The 20648-nt window shown below is 53.8% G+C and overlaps 2 protein-coding genes and 1 long non-coding RNA gene across 3 annotated transcripts in view; all 3 read right to left on the reverse strand.

Annotated features, from left to right (window-relative positions):
* The window catches only part of LOC111257003 (classical arabinogalactan protein 9-like), a 3517-nt gene extending 1067 nt beyond the window's left edge, over positions 1-2450 (reverse strand). Inside the window, exon 1 of the mRNA XM_022825878.1 lies at positions 2409-2450. Coding sequence (XP_022681613.1) covers positions 2409-2450 — 42 coding nt within the window. The remainder of the gene's footprint in view (positions 1-2408) is intronic.
* A 5840-nt stretch (positions 2451-8290) lies between these two features.
* LOC105914295 lies at positions 8291-9461 on the reverse strand. The gene is made up of 3 exons (XR_001163872.2): positions 9010-9461; positions 8791-8881; positions 8291-8719 (listed from the first exon to the last, which is right to left on the reverse strand). It is a non-coding gene; the product is annotated as an uncharacterized LOC105914295 (long non-coding RNA).
* Positions 9462-10622: 1161 nt separating this feature from the next.
* On the reverse strand, positions 10623-13735 carry LOC101757826 (arginine decarboxylase 1). The gene has a single exon (XM_004964376.4). It carries the CDS (start codon positions 13105-13107, stop codon positions 10993-10995), a length of 2115 nt encoding a protein of 704 aa, XP_004964433.1. The 5' UTR covers positions 13108-13735; the 3' UTR covers positions 10623-10992.
* Positions 13736-20648: the final 6913 nt, after the last annotated feature.

The following is a 20648-nucleotide window of genomic DNA, read 5'->3' on the forward strand; positions in this document are numbered from 1 at the left end:
CGGCGCCATCAATGGCAACCCGGTGGTGGGGCGACCGTTTCCGGTGGAAGAGAGGGGAAACGAGGGGGCGGCGGCTTGCGCGTGTGAGGTGGAGGGTCGCGTGGAGCTGAGGGGGCGAGCGGGGAGGGCAAGTGGCACCGGGAGGGAGAGACGTAGCGGCGCGGTAGAGACCGAACGGCAGCGGCCGGCCGGAGGTAGAAGGAGCTTCTGACAGGTGGGGCCACCTGTCAGTGAGGGGGAAGGGAGAGAGATGGGCCGAGGAGGCCGGCCTGCTGGGCCAAACGGAGCGGGTCGGGAGCACAGGTGCGACTCGGCCCAAAAAGGAAAAGGATTTTCTTTTTTTTTCAGTAGTAATTCTTGTGAAAGAAAATCTAGAGAAAATCCAGATAACTCAATTAATTCACGGAAAAAAATGCTCTAAAAATCCCAAAAATTTCATAAAAATTCCTATAGACAATTTGGGACACGAGAAATCCAAATAAAATACTTGGAACTCGTGAAAAGGATTTTAGAGCCTTCCAAAAATTGGATTTAGGTCTTAGAAAATGAAAATAAATTCCATGAAAAACTAGAAAATTCTCAAAAGGGTCTGGACAACGTCTAAACACACTTTTGAAACTTTTTTCACTCATAAAACACCAAGATGCATTGGCATGAATGCATAGACACAGAACAATCTTATTTAATTTTGAAAAACAAATAATTATTTTTCCTATACTAAATTTCCTGGGAAGAAAATAAGTGTTGGGAAAAATTTTAAAATTATAGAAAATTATTGTTTAATTATTCCTTTTTAATGATATCCTGAAATTCGAAAATTTCAGGGTATGACAACATACTTATGAGTTATTTATAATTCTTGAAAGGAACCATTTGATGTAGAATATGATGTACAGATGTAGCATGATCACAAGCAAAAACATTTAGGATAATAAAAATGTGATAATATGTGATCTATTAAAAAAATTAGTTGCAAAAAGCCACATGACATTCCTCTGTTTTGTATAGATCACACAAATGATCCCTTTTAATGTAGCAATTGAACATGTTTCATTTATTAGCACATATATACTAGACTTAGGTTTTCATTTTTTTAACATTTTTTAAGAACCCACGTGCATGCAAACTACAAACGGGTGTAGGGGCACGTAGGCCGGGAGAGGTATATAGTTGGGAGCTGGATCATTGCAAGTTTTGTACTCCCCTCCATTTCGAATTGGAGGTCGTTTTGATTTTTCTACATTTATAGATATTTTTCTACAATCATATATATTATTATGCATCTACACGCTATATCTAGATGGATAGAAAAAAATTATACACCTAGAAAAGTTAAAACAGTCTAGTAAGAAGAGAGTACGTTGCATTATATGCCGAGATGATGGCGAGATGCGTGGGTCAATTTGTATACGCAAACTCATGCATATACGTCGATCTTTTTCTTCAGGCGCGCACTCTTCAAGGCGTGGAAATTAAGCTGCATGCATGGCTCTTCTCGTTCGTATAAAGAATGGATAAGCAACAACGTGCCTGCATGCTGACTCTGGTATATCGTATATATTCCTCATCCTTGATCCTAGGCCTTGGAGATTTTGTAACCTATACATGTATAGGCACGTGTGCCAGTTGAGCTAGTACTTTGAGATGAGCACGCACTATTCCTACATGCCCTTGCAAATCGGAGCTCTCAAAGTCCACAGATGGCAAGCTTTTTGTTTTTTTAATAAAAAGTCCAAAGCCGAGCTCTCAAAGCCAATAACAAGCAATATACAACCGTGCAACCTTGAGAATTATGAATCAAGATCACAAGATGCTAATCCAATGGATAGGGTCAGAGATAGCATTATTTTGTGCTAATCCAATGGATAGGGTCAGAGATAGCATTATTTTGCACTTAAGCCCCCATCCTATGGAGGTGGTCGGCGTGTGTGTGTTTTGGGGGGGGGGGGGGCGCTTAAGTGCAAAATAATAAAGTCTGACCCTATCCATTGGATTAGCATCTTGTGGCCTAGCTCGATTCATAGTTTTCAAGATTGCACGGGGTAGATAGTTTCCACCATTGCTGTGGAACTTCAACTGTGCCCACGGCGGGTGTACGTTCCTTTGTGGAATTCACGCTTGATATTGTGCAATGTACTCAGAATTACCAATTAATAGTTGGTGACTAATACGCGATCAAGATTTTTACACCATTCTCTCATCAAGATCGACCATTGAAACCATGCAGCAAGGTGGTGCCTTCCGCCTATAAATTCCTGGTAAGGTTGATGCTTTTGAAAGCACACACACAACTAGCTACTACTCTACTAAGCTCGCAATGGCCTCCTCCAAGTCCATAGCATCCCCTGCGCTGGTGTTCCTCGCCATGATGGCTCTCATGCTCGCGGCCTGTGCCCAGGCCTTGGCACCAGCACCAGCACCAGCTCCGGCGCCGTCGTCGCAAGGTTCATGCCCTCCAGGCTTCAAAAGCTACCTCGACATGACAGATTTCATGCGAGGTGCCGGTCGAGTGGCCGTCACCTTTGTCAACCCTAATTTGATGCCCGTGGTTCAGAGCATCCTGACCCTCATCCCACACACGGGCCTCAAGCTATGTGTGTGCTTCGAGTCATGCCATCTCCCTCCCCATCCAATGTGTGTCATACTAAGCATGGAACAACAAGCATATGTGTGTGCTGCTTATTAGCTACATATATTACTATATCGATATGCACGAATAAGTTGTTGTTACCTGCATGCATGTGTTGCCTATACCATGCTGATCGACTCTGATCTGCATGTGTTTATGCGACAATGAGGTAAACAATAGTTGACCTGCTTAATTATGTATCGTGTGACATGTTTGTGTCATTGATTGTATAACTGCTATGCTCAAATACCATATATAAAAATACATGAAGCATGCTGCATGCATGCCCTATTATTATTATTTTTGTTGTTGTCATCGTTGTTGGCACTGTCATTACGTATGCATGCTAATCATAAAGTTTCGTGATATGGTGGACTAGTGGAATTTCGACACTGTCATTCAGAACGGAGGTTAACTGTGGGAGATTGCAAGTTTTGTAAGTTGCATGTTAAGGCTAGATGGCTGGGTCAACTTGTACATGCATGTATTTTTCTTAGGGTGAGCGCATGCATGTCTTGGAGGCACGTGCATGGTGCATAGCGTTTCTTGTTCATATTATTTTTCAAGGGTACTACAGTAGGTAAAATGTCAACCTAAATTTGTCATTAAAGATGTGGAAAACAATGGATTACATAGTACAAAACAACTCGACACGAACACTCGTTTTAAGATCAGCGAAAGAAAATGAGACGAGACGGAGAAGTATGCGATCTCCTTTCCTTTCGGTCACTGCAAGACGATGGTCTCCAGGATCATCATGACATGGACCGCCCCACCCCTCTGCTGCTGCTGCTGAGCTTGTTCCCGCCGCTGCGACGTCAGCGGGAACTCCTTGGCGACTGCCGCCAGCATCGCGCGTCTCGTCGCCGCGGCGTCGCCTGAGGAGGAGGCGGAGGTGGCGCCGCCCCTCGAGGCCGGTGACGATGACGCGGCCGTGGTGCCGTCCAGGGTGCCGTCGAACGGCGCCTCGCAGAAGGCCATCATGGGCACGAGTCTCTTCTCCACCGACGCCGCCATTGGGAGAGGGTTCGGTTTCGATGCGCTTGGTTTAGCTCGAGGGATCTTCTCAACCGCAGGCGGGGTTTATATGATCGAGGCGGCCGTGGGTTGCCGACTCGTTCCCGGCTCGGAAGCCGAGATCGTGCTGGGATGGAAGGCATAGGGGTTCTGGGAATTGGAGCCGGACTCCTCGTGCAACCCGTGTGTGGATCGGCCGGAATACCCTCGTGCGGGTCGATCGCTGGCTGAGTCATGTCTCCGGCGACGGGGGCCAGTGGCGTCGGGGGTGGTGCCGTTGAGATGGTTGAGTGTGAGGATGAGAACCTGGAGGTTGCCGAGCCGAAAGAAGGTGCTGGGGATGCTCCCCTCGAGGGCGTTGGAGTGGAGGTTGAGCACCTGTAGCTCCGATAAGAGGCCGAGCCCGGCGGACAGCACGCGGAGCGCGGGGAGCCCAGCGAGCCACCCGGGGAGCGCGCCGGTGAGGTTGTTGCCCGAAATCTGGAGCTAGCTCCTGGATCGCCCTGAGGCCCCTGAGCTCGTCGCGTCGGGGATGGCGCCGGAGAGCGCGCTGTTGGAGAGGTTGAGGAACCGGAGGCTCGACGCCCCCGCGAGGGCCGCGGTGACGGCGCCGGTGAGCGCGTTCATGGAGAGGTCGAGGAACTCGAGGCCGGGGACCGCGCCGAGCGACCACGGGACGCCGCCGCGGAGCGAGTTCGCGGAGGGGTCGGGGCGCGCGAGGGCCGGGAGCGCGCCGGCGGCGGAGAACTCCCCCGGAGTCCCCGGTGCGGCAGCTCGATCGTGGTGGCCGCGCCGGCGCCGCCAGCGGAGTAGGTGACGCCGCGCCTGGGCCCGACCCCGCCGGCGCCTAGTCCCGCCGCAGCGCCTGCATTGCTGCGACATCCCCTCGCGCCGGTCGAACTTGAGCTGGAGCTCCATCGGCATGTCCCAGTGCCCCTGTCCCTGCTGAACACCGCTACCGTCCTCGAGCACTAGGATCGTAGGCAACGCTGTCGCCGGCGGCCACCCACGGGGCGAAGGTATAGTGGAACGGCGTCGCTAATCTTGTTGAAGGGCCGCCGGGCACCTCGCTTAGGCCCGGTGCGACTCTGCTCCGATTAGCCTGCCAAGCAGAGCAGGGGCTCTCACCGTTCGTTCCCAGCGCCGGCAAGGGGCTCTCGGGCCAGCCGCTCCAACCCACTGGAGATGATTATAGATATGCTTTATACAGAGAATCACCAAAGTCGGGCCGTCATAGACACTACACTGCTGCCGGTAATCTAGAACTGGAGCACATGCAGGAAGCCAGTGAGATAGCTATGCTTTAGGCTAAAATGTGCAAGTTGTTGAGGATTTTCTCTAATGACACTGACACAAGTGGTTAGTCTGTACCATGGATTCTACCTGAGTATGGTCGCATCAGTGCCCATGCCTCCTCTTCCCTTCCAATCAATGGACTCCCATCTCCTCCCAAGTGCTGATAGCAAGCTGTTGTCCTTTGGAGGAGCAAGTTCAGCAGCCGTCGAACGGGGAGCCCAGGGACTATTGGTGCAATTTCATCTTCCCAAGCTTCTCAAGTCCAGGCAGCGTTGTCTGGGCCAAACCCAATCCGCACCTGCTTTCCTCGTAGGACGGCCCACGGGTAATCCGGTCTCGGCTGACGGATTTTGTTTCTTCAACGGGCCCAACAACGGCTTCTTCCTTCATTTTTCAGACCACTGTTGCCAGTCACCAACCACCTCTGAATGAAGAATCCCCAGCAGAAGAAACCACGAGTCAAACTATTGTTTTTCACCCACTTGCGCTGGACTTGGCTTCCATTCAAACCAAATGGATATCAGTATCATCATGTCGGATCTAGCAGCTGGCGTCAAACAAAATCTCACGAACTGCGGAGAGCACAAGAGTGACAGATACACAATCCATTTACTGTCAGACGCAGACGAGACCGAGAACAACGACCAGATCGCATTATCCTCTCCGGTTCCATTCAGTCTTCAGCTGCCGGGGGAGCCAAAATAAAATATTGGAGTAGGTGAGGCATGGAAGTAGCGGTTCAACATCTTCTATTCACTACTATAATTCGGCAACAGTTGAGACTTCAGACAAGAAAAAATGCAGTGGGCGAGCACGAAACGTAGCCACGAGCATCTCGTCAGATGACAGGGACAGGGACACCACGGCGTCGAGGTGCGTTGCTCCGGAAGAGATCGGAAATAGGGGCCAGGAATTCTCGACCGTGACCGTGCTGGTTGCTTTCCTTCGTCCAAGTGGGCCGCGTCTTTGGATGGAGCACGTATGCGGCGTTTAGTTTGTTCATTTTTTTTCTTCTCATCATAAAAAATGGGATCTCTCCCAACTTGTGGGCACAAAAGGAGCTTTTCTACAAACAAAGAGCAAAAATAGAAATTTAACTTGACATCAACCGCAAAACTTTTCATCCGGGTTCTCTTTTTTTTTCTCTCGAAACACAGTGCTGATGTAGAGACTCGTGTACATGCACGAACGCTCTTGTTGCTAACCTAGCATGCCACACGAATGCGCCTGTAATTCCTGTGAGCTTTGTTCTATCGATGCTGCAGAGTGTTCTGATCTTAAAATGCAAAGGAAATGCTGTTGAACCCCCTAAAAAAAACAAGAAGAAGATGGGGGTCTCATTTTCAAACATGGCGTAAGGCACTTAGGAACAGTCGAAGTTATCGGTCAAATTGCAAGCCGCATCCTGTTCGTTCGAGGACGTCAGAGCCGAAACGGAATTCGATTTCCTGCTCGCAAAATTCCGGTCAGTCGATGTGCATGCGAGTTCACACTTTCCACAGTTTCCTCCTTATCTTCGTCATGATCCCAAAGTTCCATGGAAAAAAATTCAGACGAAGCCTACCCAAATTCTATTTGCTCGCTTCAGCAATGACAGCAAATTCTGAAAAAAAAATCAGAAGAAAAAAAAATTTGCTGCAGACTCTAGCGGATCACATCTCAATTACTCCTAGAAAGCATATAGGATAATGCAGTTGCTAAGGTTCTTTCAAAAATTAACAATAATCCCGTGTCAAGTACTTAAAGCATCGTTGACGAAACAATAATGCATTAGTAGCACATTTCGAACGATTTGAATGTATAATGCTGCGCAGAAAATCCTGAGTTTCTGCGTGCGGATTCTTTTATTCTAAGTGAGCATTCACATGACCACATTTTGTGATAGCACGAGAGGATGCAGGCATGTTTTCTATACTCTTCTTCTTCTAAACGTGTCGCATTTCTGCTTTGAATTCAGCTGCAATTGGCAGGATGCATGGGTTGCAGTCAGACAGACTCACCAGTCTTCATCATCCAGCCCATCATTTTACTTCCCTGAATTCAACATTGCTACCAACCACCTCTCAAACGACTACACACGTGCCATTGCAAATTTCCAAGTGTTCGAGATGCAACCTGCGAAGCTTCACTAGTCCAACCTTTTCTCACAACTCGTGTTAAATTAGCGTCGAAAAGTCTGCGATTAGGAAGCCAGCCTATCAGAAAACGGTCAAACTTAATCCCAACAGTCTTAGGCGATCGAGTCCAAGACATGCAGCAGACATGCTGTTGCTGCAGCGATGTCGCATACGAGCGTCTCAACAACTGAAAGCTCGCTGCTCTTTTTCGACGAACTGCGATCGAAAGTCGCCGGTCCATGGCGTCTCAACAACTGCTGATGATTCGGGTGACCGGGAGCAGGGTCCAGGTTCAGACACACTCGTGTCAGACTTTTCTGAAGTCGCACCAGTTCAGCAAAAACTGCTCACCAACCGTCTCGCCCTGTCCTCTGTCCGGAAACGTACTGATCTTTCTGGCCCAGGTTGAGTTTGGGTCATCTCCGTCTGTTGAATTTGGACCGGATGCTTAACTTTGTCAACGACCGGATAGTGCAGTTTGAAAGTTTGGATCGAAACAAAAGAAGGGCAATTTTGATTTGTCTGGCGAAGGAGCTGAAACGCATCGGTTCCTGCAGCTTGGCTGTCTGAGCTTTGTATCTTAGATTCCAGAGCGACAGGCATGTGGTTACAGTTCCTGCCTGATCAATCAGTTCATAAACTAATCGCGATGATGTGCTGCCAATGGTTACTCTGCATTTGGTACGCAGAATACTGTTACAGCTGCCGGCATGAACATGACTTGAAAAGTTAAAGAGTTTCTTGACCAGTCACAGTCTATTGCGGTCTTGATGACTTGATGTTACATTTGCACTTTAGGTATGGACAACCTTCATTCTTTCACTTTGACCTTGTGCCTGAGTCCTAAGCTTAGACCAGACCAGGAGAGCTGATCTGTTCTTGTTCTAGGTTCAGCCCATTTATAATTTTATCTGCTCACATTTTTTTGGAGAACACTCAGGAGCTCTGCATTATAACATTAAGGAGAAACTTTTCTATCTGATGAAACTTAACATAGGCCTCGATGACCTGCAAACTGCATCATGTCGAGCTGCTTCTGACCATGCGACATCTGAGGAAACTCTGACCATGCAACATGTGAGGAATTTCTGACCATGGAATGAATATTTGAGGAAATTCTTTATTTTAGACGAACCTCTTTTATTTTTAGACGAACATTTGGGGAAATTCAGACCATGCACTGTCAGTAGTGCAAGTCTGCAATTTGATGGCAGCAAGCACATTAGCACAATTGCACCGAACCATTCCTTTTACGGGCATGCCTATCATAGAAATGTTACAAAGAATTCAGATGTCCGAAGAACACAACTGCATGAAGAGTTTCTCTTCGTGAAGAAAAGCACCAGAAGATTATCCACCGATCAAAGCATGAAAGGTATAGCTCCCAGTATAGGATGCTGTTGCCACTGATTGCTGAAAGAGATAGGGAATATCTTAGATTTCGTATTTGTGTTGAGTTGTTTTGAACTGAACCACTGTTTCCCCCTGATCCTCCTCCCGTATGCACTTTAACCAAGTCCCATCATGCCTTTTCTGACCTTTTCTTCTGTTGGGAGATGCACATACACAAGAAGGAAATGCCATTGCATTGTATCTTCTCATGTTTGCAGCTCATGAGAAGGTAAACTGCCACAGTAATTCAAACGAAATCTCGTGATACCTATTAATTGAAAACGAAAAAGATTATCGCCCATCGCTACTTTACTCGAATGGGGAAAAGAAAAACTTTACCATCGCCTAGCTTTAATTTGTCCCCTCCCACTCTTTGCATCACCACAGGCGAAGTAAAGGAGACACATGATCACACTTCTGAATCATCGACCTGCGCAGAAAGTGTAAACTTATTCGATCAGCGTCAACGGTGCAGCCAATCCTTGTGATAGTGGTCGACAGAAAAATATAATCTCCGACGAACTGAATCGAATAGCACCCCAACATCGCGAGCATTACAGCGACATGATGAGCCGGCGATCTAACAGCCGATGGACACCAGTATAACTGTCGCGAAGAGCAAAGAAAGTTCTTTCAGGTAGTCAGCCATCCCTCACTCGAAGTCTTTCAGCAGGGCTTTACCCCAGATAGATGCTGAAAGACACATCGAATATGATCACAACATCTGTGCAGCCGCGTTGGGGTTCGGCACTGAGCCACTAGCAGCAGCTCACAAGTCACAACGGACACACAGCAAGCAGCTGGGGGACTGGAAGGAAATGCTTTGGGTTTCTTGGCTGGGAGCTTGACATGTTTTGTGCTTTGCCCGGGCACGATCAGGACAGGGTTTGGCAGGTGTTGGATCTGGAATCTCGCAGCGCGCAAATGGGCAACTGGAATCATGGATGAGGATTGAGGGAGGGAGATGGACGCCGAAAGGTCACCTGGCCCCTACGCCCCCCTACGCCCCCTATCTCTATCCTCCTCAGGCCTCACTACCCTGCAGCCTGTGCCAACCATCTTCTTGGAGGAGCTAGATCTGGGGTGATCCCCTCCTCGGCTGGGAACACACCACATGCTCCTCAAGCGGCTGCATCGGAACCTGATCGGGAAACGAACGGCCGAGATCGCGCACAGGTTGCGTTGAGATTCTCAAGTTTCAGTGGAGCACACCAGACGATGCTCTGGTGGTCATGTACACACAAGATGGATAGAATTGCACGTGAAACTGTGGCGTGTAAAAAGGAAAAGATGGCAGAGGACAGCAACCCTTGTGGCCACAACGGTAGCACGAACGCACAATGTGCCAAGCCAATTTGCGCTCCGGATCCAACGATGACATATACTGTGCTTGAAACGCAAGCTTCCTCCCGGTGCGGAGACAGGTGTTCGGCCGGAGTCCCCGAACGCCGCGCCGCGCCGGCGCTATCGCCGGCGGCGACACGCAACAGGTCATAGTTTAACCGGCGCCCGGGCGGCGCCACCCGGAGGCCGCTGTCACCTACCCCGATGGATCCCGGTCGCGCTCCAGAAGGAACAAAACCAACAGCAACAGGTCGTCCAACCAAAAATTAATGAGCGAGCTCGTCCCACCAACCAATGGCGAGGCTGACATGCACGGGGAGCAGATGCAGAGCGAGCGACGCGGCGGCAACAGGTAGCGCACCCCCCCCCCCCCCCCCCCCCTCAAAGAGCTGCGTTGAAATCCGCGTCACGTCCGAATATCTTGGGGGATTATCCGGAGGTTCCGACGCCTCGCGGCCGCTTCACCTGCGCGGACGCCGGAGAAAGCAACGAGAGAGGCGGGGGGCAAGAGGAAGATGCCCGGTAGGATACAAGAAAGCGGCCCGGCAACGACGGGGACGGCGAGCGAGGCCGCCGACTAGCCGTTCCTTTCCCGGCTACACGTCTCCGATGATACTTGGGCTCCAAGACGACGTCGTCTCCGTCGCCGCCGTGCCCGTCTTGCTCGTGCCCAAGCGGAATCTTGGAAAGCACCTTTCGTTTTTTTTTCCCCTGCCTAAAGAAAGCAGCAGGCAGGACAAATGGAACCACCGCTCGAGGTTTCCAGTAGAACGCTGATAACATTTTCAAAGAAAAAGAGGGAGCAAGAATCATAGCAACAGACAAGATTTTGGGAACTTCTTTTTTATCTGAATTACTGTCCTTCCGGTCCGAAGGAGGAAACAAACAACAATGGACATCCCATAGACACGGGGATGAATACTCGAAAAATGAAACTAGATAGCAGTTGCAGAGAAACTTGAAGAGTTCCTTCTTATTTTTCCCAAGAAAAAAAGGCGAACAGTGGACAACTGACGCATCCGGAATAAAAACGTGGCGCCAAGAACTCCGGCGACGACGAGACACCCGACGACTACGACCATGACACGATACAACACCGGGCGGAGGGTTAGGTTACCAACGCCGGCGACTGACAAACTTGCTGGCGACTTGTTTCACCAGGGACGGTACAGGGGAGCTTCTGCTGCTTCTTCATCGTCAGACGGTGAGCCCGCGCATGAACTCCCACTCCTCCTCATCTTCTTCCTCGGCGGCGCCGGCGGCCGACCCCTCCGAGTCGCTGCTCATGCCGCTGCTCTCCCCGCTGGACATCACCGCGGCCTCGGGGTCGAACACCAGGTACGGCATTGCGCCGAACGCCCTGGCGAGCGACGCGGCCGTGGCGTCGTCGGTCCTCTGCTTCAGCACCTCGAACATCACCTCGGGCTCGTGCTGCATCGCGCGGAGCACGTCGGCGCACGAGGGCCCCGCCGCCGCGCGCGTCACCGCGAAGCAGTGGGGGCCGTCGCTTTGCGTCACGCGCACCACGCTGGGCCCGCCGAAGAGGTTGTGCAGCCCGCCGAGGGCCTCCTGGTAGGCGCCCCCGAGGAACATGCCCAGGTAGTAGCCGCGGGTGGCGTGGGTGGGGAGCTCGTGCAGCGGCAGGCTGTGCCTCCCGCCGATGAACTCGCAAACCTTGCCGTCGCTGTCGCAGGTGAGGTCGGAGAGGACGCCGTCCACGGCCGGGCGCTCCTGCAGGCGCTGGATGGGAATGATGGGGAACTGCTGCCCGATGGCCCACATGTCCGGCAGGGAGGTGAACACTGATAGGTTGATGTGGTAGGTGCGCGGCGCCTCGGGAGCGCCCATGCCACGGGCGACGATCTCGCAGAAGGCGTCGACCGCGGCGAGGTGCTCCAGGCCAAGAACCCCCTCCTTGAACTGCTCGGCGGAGCGGCGCTTCAGCTGGTCAACGTAGAGGCCGCAGGTGTCGTAGTCGCCGCGCACGGCGGCGGCCATGACGTTGCGGTAGTCGGCGCGGCAGTCGTCGGTGAGCTCGTCGAGCAGGTAGGCCGTGGCCGCATCAAGCTGCCCGGGCGCCGTGGCCGAGAAGGCCTCGAACACCAGGACCGAGTGGTGCGACACCAGCGCGCGGCCGCTCTCGCTGCAGATGATGGGGTGCTGCACCCCCTTGCGGTCACAGACGCGGCCGACGGCGGCGACCACGGCCACCGCGTACTCCTCGAGGCTGTAGGCCACCGACATGTCGGTCTGCGCCGAGTGGGTCCCGTCGTAGTCGATGCCGAGGCCGCCGCCAACGTCGATGACGCGCATGCCAGCGCCGAGGCGGGCGAGCTCGCAGTAGATCTGCGCGGCCTCGCCGACGCCGTCGGAGAGCAGGGCGGTGGTGGGGATCTGGGAGCCAATGTGGAAGTGCAGGAGCTGGAGGCAGTCGAGCATACCAACGGCCTTGAGCTTGGTGACCACGGACAGTATCTGGGCGGCGTTGAGGCCGAACTTGCCCTTCTCCCCGGAGGTGGAGCCGAGGTGGCCGGCGTGCTTGGTGCGCAGCTTGGCGCGCATGCCGACGACGGGGCGCACGCCGAGGCGGCGGCTGGCCTCGAGGACGATGTCGAGCTCCTCCTCCTGCTCGAGCACGATGACGGTGTTGAGGCCCATGGTGCGCGCCGTGAGCGCGAGCGAGACGTAGCCGTCGTCCTTGTAGCCGTTGCAGACGAGGAGGGCGTCCGGGTTGCCGCGCGCGGCAAGGCAGCTCATGGCGAGGAGCAGCTCCGGCTTGGAGCCGGCCTCGAGGCCGAAGCGGAAGGGCTCGCCGAACTCGACAATGTCCTCGACGACGTACCTATCCTGATTGCACTTGACCGGGTACACGCCCTGGTACCTGGAGCCGTAGCCGGTGGAGCGGACGGCGTAGTCGAAGGCGGCGTTGAGGGTCTCGACGCGGTGGCGCAGCACGTCGGGGAAGCGCACGAGCAGGGGCAGCGGCAGGCCGAGCCCCCCGCCGTCGCGCGGGCCGGCGGCCTTGGCCACGACCTTGGCCAGGTCGATCTCCTGCCCCGGCAGCGTGGCGGCGCCGTGCGGGCGCACGGCGACGTCGCCGTCGTCGTTGACGAAGAAGTAGGGGGCGCCCCAGCCGTCCACGTTGTAGAGCGCCGCGGAGAGGTCGGCCGACCACGCGGCCGCCTCGGGTTTGTCGGCCGCTGCGGTGGCGGAGGTGGGCACCGCCATGAGCGGGGCCGGGAAGCGCGCCGCGTCGCAGGACGCGAAGGCGTGCGCCACAGGTGTCGCGGCGTCGACGGCGAGTGCAGGCATCTCGTCAATCAAATCAAACAACAACCGGAGAACGCTATTGAGTCCACAGGGGAAAAAACCTTTTTTGGGATTTGGTTGTTTTTTATGTGCAGTAGTAAAATTGCTATTGGGTGGTGGTGGTGGAGTTAGCTGCTAATGAACAGAATCGGATGAACAAAAGGGAATGGAAATCGGCTGAGGGGGGCGGTGGCAGCTACCAAAATAAAAGGGAAATCAATCAAAGAAGAAAACAATCGAAATCGAAGGGGATCGAGATCGATTGTTGGGGATGCCAAAAGAGGAAGTTCTGGAAGGGGAGGTAGAAGAACTCTAGGACGGGATTTTGGATCCTGTTGTGAGGAAGGGGGCTTTGAAAGCCGCCGAGGCCGGAGCCCCGGCTACCCCCGCAAACGGAGCAGGCTGTGGGGGCGCGCGCGGCGGGAAGGGTGTCGTCGCCGGAGGTGGAGCCCGGGCACCCCACGCCGGCGGTCAGGAGAGGGGCGGGTATGAGCTTGGCGGGTCGGCTGCGGCGGGTCGCCGCGGCGAGGGCTCGCTCGCTCGCGACGAGGCGGGGGCGCGGACGGGCGGGCGGGGCGGCGGCCAATCAGAGGCCGGGAGGGCGAGATGCGGGATGGGCGGGCGGGGCGACTGCGCAAGCGTCGTGGTGACCGAGGTGAGGGTTACGGCGGGGCGCGGAGGGTCTTTTATAGCGGGCCGCGGCACCAGTGGGCCCCGCCCCTGCGGCGCCGCGGGCCTTCCCTTTTGTTGGTGGCCTGGGCTTGCTTGGTTCGTGGCTGCCTGGCCTGCCGTCGTCTACGCAAAACTCTTCTATTTTCTCCTCTGACTCTCTCTCTGGGAAGGGGGTAGGTGCGTCGCGGTGAGGTTTGACCCGTTGACCCTGGGCACTCGGGCCCGCATGTCAGACTCGTGGCTGGGGGGGTGGTTGGGCCCGTGAGTTGCGACCCGGCCGCTTGGCTCCCCTCCCCAGTCGCGTCGCGGCGGCCGAGCCACATGGCCCCGGTGCTGGCGGGCTCGGTGGCGGTTGTTGGATGCTAGCGCCGCCTCGGGGTCACGTTCTTTGATCCCTCCCTTGCTCCGTTGCGTGGCGCCCCCCGGGGGCGGGTTAGCTGGCGACGCGCCACGGCCGTCGGATCGCCCATCGGGCGGCCGGGGCCGCGCGAGATCGGACTTGTGCGGGGGCTTTGTATTCCGTTTACTCGTGGGGGGATCCGCTGCGGCGGCGGAAGCAGCAGCGGAGGACGGGGGGTCATCCGGATTCGAACGCGCGGCCGGGGGCCGCACCGCGGGCGTGAGCGGGAGGCCGCGACGCGAGGGGCATGTGACTTGTGAGGCTGCTGTGAGCCCAGCGGATTCGGGGATTCCCCTGGCTGCCGCCGCGAGAGGCGAGAGCAACTCGTTTGACCCGTGCACGCGTCCGGTGCCGTCCGCTCGCTCGCCGGGGCCGGCCGCACCGCGCGCCTTCTCTCGTTTCCTTTCCGTCGGCGGGGGAAGAAAAAGAATGGCGTTTATCCGTCCAGGCGAGGAGGCCGGGGGATAAGGAACAAGCTTTGAATTGCGGGGAGGGTTTTTCCTCGCTCGGCCTGTGGAAAATTCCCAAATTTTTGGTTTGGTGGAAAAACAATGGGTATGCTGATGCGTTATAAATGTAATACACTGGATATACTTCCTAAATTAATATTCGTTTTGACTTTTCTAGATATATAGCTCAGGGGAATAGTTCCGACTAAAATTCAAGTGGTTTATTGCGTTGGTGAGATACAATACACGCATTTTAACCCATCTCTACGCTCCCATATAAACATTTTTATCATTCTCTTTCTTGCAACTCATGTTCCCTAAATTTTTTTCTTGCTTCCTAGGTAGAGATAGCATGGTTCGCATATGAGCTTGTTGGCTCATGTGTGGTTTTGGGAATGCTATCGAGGTCTCCATTCGCCTTCGGTGTAGCGTTGCTCAGACATGTCAAAACTACATTATCTATTTACTTTGGCAACATCTTTATCTCCACCTAGCTCTATACCTCCTTATTGTCACCCTCCATCACAATCAGCGTTATGCACTACTCTCTAGCACAAATTGATAAACGCTTTGTAACTCAATGCTTCTGCCATTCCATCTGTCACCAAGGGGAATATTAGTGGACCAGTACCTAGTTTGTACATCACATTTACGAACAACGGAGATTGCTCAAATGGATCAAAAGTACCTTGTTCGTCATGTTTTGGCGGTTTCAACGCTCTTCGCCACCTTACCTTCGTTTCCCCCTCATTGCAATACCACCCTCCCCCATCGATTGGCTGACACTGTACACTACTCTCCGCCACCAATTGACTAATGCTATGTGTCCATGTAACGTAAAATAAAGGTCCAATTCAAAAGTACATCATCATTTTTCTTGTTTTGCAAGGAAAGGAGAACTTCATTTATTATCTAGAAGCACATACAGTTGCCGTGCTCCTCGGGCATTAATTTTCTCCTTGCACATCATTATCCATTTATTTCATCCAGAAAATGAAAGGAAAAGCCACGACGGCATTCGGTAGCTTGACAAGGAGAAGTTATTTGTTGATCTTATATTCCTTCGATGACGTTGTCAGTGTTTAATTGCTTGCATCCAGTATAAGTTTTCTCGCACGTTAAAAAAAAATCTTGTTCATCGTTTCTAACGATGTCACCACTCTCCACTTCCACCACCGATGAACAACCAATGGTCTCCGCCGTCTTCCGCACCATGGTATCTCACAAACATGCCAGAAATACCTACCGCCTCACCGCTATCCCTTCCCCACCGTTGTCATGGCACCCTTCACTGCCGATCGACCAACGCTATCCACCACCATGTTTTTCGTCACTCCCCGCTGCTAAAGGTGGACATGCGTAGAGCGTGAACTGAATTTCAGGCCAACCACGGAACGGGTTTTCGTGTCCTTGGAATTCTGATGAGCCTTGCAAAAAATATACACGGCCAAAAATAAACAACGCCGGGCGGCTGGGGCTGGGGCGCCGCAGGAAGAACAGAACGCTAAGTAAGGAAACGTGGGGCCCGCATGGAAACGTCTAGAGTCCACAGAGATCTCGTGTGGGGAGGGAGGCAGGCAGTTTGTGCAATTGTGCATGCGAAAAAGGAGGACCAAATTGAAAAGAAGAGCACACCATTGGTGGTGCGAAGTGAAGGAACAAGGGTGTGTGTGATTCGACGACGGCCTGCCGAGGGGCCGCGCGCAAAACAGGCTCCATCCATGCTGCTCCAGCATCAGGTGGTTAGGCTGCGGGGCCCAACCCAAAGGCCCGGCCCCTTCCTCTCAATCCTCTCCCTGTGCGGCAGGCTTTTCGAGGAGAGGTGGTAGATGATGATGGGCGTCGTCGGCTTCTGGAAAGAGGAGAATCCTCGGGCCGGCCTCGCCTGTTCTGTATGGGCTGGGGGGCGTCACGGAATCCGCGGCAGGACCGCGTGCGTCGTCGGGACGCCGCGTGTCAGCAGGCGGGTCCTGGCCCCACCACGCCCCCTCCGCGTCCTCTCGAATCAAATCCGCTACGCTTCGCTTCGCTCGCGTGCCGAGGAGGCGGCGGCCAAGAAAGGCGACGGCGCGACGCCGACGTGCGTGGTTGCGTCGGCCCTGACCTCAGCTCGCTCAGGGCGGGCTCACAGTTTTGCCCCTTTTGATAGCGCGGCGACGCGTCCGGAAATATCGGCGAGATTCCTTCCCGGCCGCGGACGGGTTCGTCGTCGTTCGGCTCGGCCGGCCGGCCGGCGAGTGAACGGGGGACGTGGCCGATCGACCGACGCGCCATCCTCTGCACTCTACTGCAGTATCTCCCTCCGGTCCAGCGTACCTGTGGTAGTTTTCAGAGGCCGTCACTTTCGCGTGGCGACCGCGGGCACGGCACGATGGCTGGACGATGTGGTTACAATGTTGGACAGGTGCCGTTCGTCTAGCTCCCTAGCTCGATCTTCTTCGATATCGGTCGGTCCTGTAACTGTAAGTCCTGACCTAACGGTATCACCAAGTTGGGAGGTCGTGGACACTAGTTCGTAGTACGCAGCATGAGACCCTCTAATCCCACCATCCTTGTCTCTTTCTCTCCTGTGAATCGTCTCTACTCTCTAATAGCGACGATCTGATCGAGTGTCGAGTCACTGACCGTGAAAACCATGCATGCAGTAGGCTAAGGGCGGAAAACGCGTGTTCTTCCGCGTTCTTGCAACATGTTGTACCGTGTACTCTGTACTGGTGGAGGCTCATGCGTGGCGTAGTGTTGAGGAGTCAGGAGTCAGGACCGATGGACGAGAGATTCTGCGCCGACGGGACGGCGCGTCTCCACTCCTCATCGAGCCGGCCGGTCGATCGAGCCCCACCTACACGCTCGGCTGGGTCGGTAGGCACGTTACATGATGCCGGCCGGCCTAGCTACATTGTACGTACCACTCCATAGACCACATGCTTCTCGATGCTGCTACTCCTATAGTAGAGAGTAGACATTATGTTACACATGCGGCCCTTGGAGACCTAGCGAAAGCTACATTTGGGTAGAAAAGGACGTAAAGCTACCAGCTAGTGTCTAGTAGGCTTTTATCGATGTCAGGAGCCCGGTCGTTGGCCGGAGATGAAGGAGAATTATGGAGCCTGCTCATTCGGCGGACAGGTGGCCGGACCAGGCTGCGAAACATGGAGCCATACACCTCCCCTGGCCCTGCCGGTCGCCGCGCTGAGCCACCCAGGTCGTGGAGCGTGCGCTTGCTGGTGTCGCCGCGGTTGGCTCGCAGCACCTGTCGGATTTCCCTTCCCCCGCGGCGAGCACGGGCCGGGGGAGGCCGCAACCCGGGGCAGGCAGGACGATGCGATCTGGCCCGGCGGGCAAGAGCGAGCGCCGCGCACGGCCCGGGGTCTCTCCAAAGTCCAGGCTCCGGAGTCCCTTTCGGATCCTTATTCCCAGATACGTATACATCAGGTATGAATGGGCTCGACTCGGGGGTGTTTGGGAGGAGGGAGCTGAACTCTAGTCCTGTCACATTGGATGTTCGGATACTAATTAGGAGGACTAAGTATAAGCTAATTACAAATCTAATTGCAGAACCCCTAGGCTAAATCGCAAGACAAATCTATTAAGCCTAATTAATCCATCATTAGTGAATGGTTACTGTAGCACCACATTGTCAAATCATGGACTAATTAGGCTCAATAGATTCATCTCGCGATTTAGCCTTGGGGTTGTGTAATTAGTTTTGTAATTAGTCTAGGTTTAATACTCCTAATTAGTGTCCAAACATTCGATGTGACGGGAGCTAAAATTTAACCCCCTCCTCCCAAACACTCCCGAAAGCAATCCAATAGGTGTTCACCCAGCGCGACCGGGCAGACTGGCAGTCGTCTTGACAGTGCAGCGGGACGAGCGAGCGATGCAGGCTCGTGGTACACGAGGACTGACTGGACTTCCCCCTCGCGCCCAGCTCCTCTTGTTCCACACATGTGTGTGAGTGCGCACGGCGCACCGAGACAGCCAGACAGGGCCACAGGGGCAACGCAATTCAAGTGCGCCCGAGGCCATTCCATGCCCCTGCCCCTGTCGGGGCAGTCGATACAGGATCTGTTCGCTTCAGCTTATTCAGCCGGCTTATCAGCCACCAAACAGTATTTTCCTCTCATAATAAATTAGTCGTTTTAACTTTTCAGCCGGCTTATAAGCTGAAGCGAACAGGTCTAGAAAGTTTTTCTCTCTCTTTTTTCAGACGGGACCATCATCTCCGTGGCTCCTTCCAATAATGCCGGGAACAAGAACGACTTGGTGAAAGATCTCCACGACTCCTCCCAATCTAGCTACCGGGAGCAGTTCGTCTGCAGTAACCTGGAAAGGGTTCATCCATGGTACTGCACGAGAGCAGAAGATGATGTTGTGAATGGAGAAGACAGTCAGGCACGGTCACACGGGACCCCGACCGGCCCTGGGGACGATCACATCTCAGCTCGAGTTCCGCCCCGCGGCATCACACACATGCTCCGCCGCGCCCCCGTGATGTATTCACGTCCATGCCGATGCACAGCGTACGTGCCTGCCGACCGGCCGATCATCCACCACCGTACCCCGCGCGACGTCGAACATGCATGGCCGAGCGCGGGCCAGACGGCTGGACCTCGCCGTCCCATCGTCGGGACTCGTGAGAGCCGCCGGGGCCTCCTCTGCCAACCATGTGCCGACCCACGCGCGAAAGCAGCGGAAGCGTGAACCGTGCGAGCATCATCGCGTCGAAAATAGCCGCAGAGACTGGCCGCGGCCGGGCCGTCGTGGCCGGCAGGGAAGCGGCAGCGTCGCCGGCGCAGCGCAGGGCTATGCGGCGGAGGCCAGCCAGCAGCTACGGCCATTGCCATGTGTTCATGCTCACTGTTGGGAGTTGGGACAGGGACACAGGGTACCGTCCGTTCGTGACGTCCCCGTCTGGCCGTTGCGGCTAGCTATCCAAGCATGTGATGGAGTGATGAGCCCTCTGAGTAGTCTCTGACTGGCGACTGATGCCGTGATGCCCGGAGGCGGGAGGCCGGCACATTCAGAGAACCATCAGAGGACATGGGGGGAATAGATTCGCTCCAGCGATTCGTCGCACCCGGCGCCCGGCCGGATTGCACGGCGCGTGGCAGTGGCACCACCCCACCAGGCTCCGACTCCGCAACAGTCCTGCACCCTGCAACCCCACCCCACCACCCAGGCACCCAGGACCCTGCTCTTTCCGTGAGGTGTTCCGTTTCTTTTTTGAAAGGAGTGAGGTGTTCCGTTGGTAGTGGACCTGGATCCTTGATTCTTTGTGAATGAAACAGGTAAAGTGTCAGGTTGCTGTCTTGTCCGATTCAAGAGATGAATAATATGATTGCTGTCTTGTCCGATTCAAGAGATAATATGATATCGGGAAAGAGAACCATGACGCGCACACTTTTTACATGGAGGCTCCTGATGATCAATGTTTTCATGGAGGCATGCAAGCATGCAGCTCTGCTCTGCTGTAACTTTGGTCACTAGAAAGAAAAGGCCATTACCACATGTCCACTTGGTACAGAGAAGACCTAATTAAATCCGGTCGCGGTTACAAAACGTAGCCTAAACCCAGACGGCGTTTCTAGCCCGGCTGCTGCTGAGCGGCGTTTCTGTTCCTCTGTTGTGCTGGATGAACTATGACGACTCTTAGCACTTAGCAGCAGGTTTGGATGTTTAGAACCTCCTGAAATTCATATCACATCGAATGTTTGGAGGTTAATTAGGAGGACTAAATATGAGCTAATTATAAAACTAACTACACAGATGGAGGCTAATTCACGAGACGAATCTATTAAGCCTAATTAATCCATCATTAGCACATGTTTATTGTAGCATCACATTGTCAAATCATGAACTAATTAGGCTTATGCCCCGTTTTCTTCCACTGACTTATTTTTAGCACCTGTCACATCGAAATGTTTAGATACTAATTAGGAGTATTAAACGTACACTATTTACAAAACCCATTGACATAAGTGGAATCTAAACGGCAGAGACCAATCTATTAAGCCTAATTA

This window comes from Setaria italica, chromosome IV (assembly GCF_000263155.2).
Source record: "Setaria italica strain Yugu1 chromosome IV, Setaria_italica_v2.0, whole genome shotgun sequence".
In the NCBI taxonomy this organism is placed as follows: domain Eukaryota; kingdom Viridiplantae; phylum Streptophyta; class Magnoliopsida; order Poales; family Poaceae; genus Setaria; species Setaria italica.

Coding starts and splice junctions, on each gene's coding strand:
- LOC101757826 (XM_004964376.4), bottom strand. CDS start 13,107: ATGCCTGCACTCGCCGTCGACGCCGCGACACCTGTGGCGCACGCCTTC.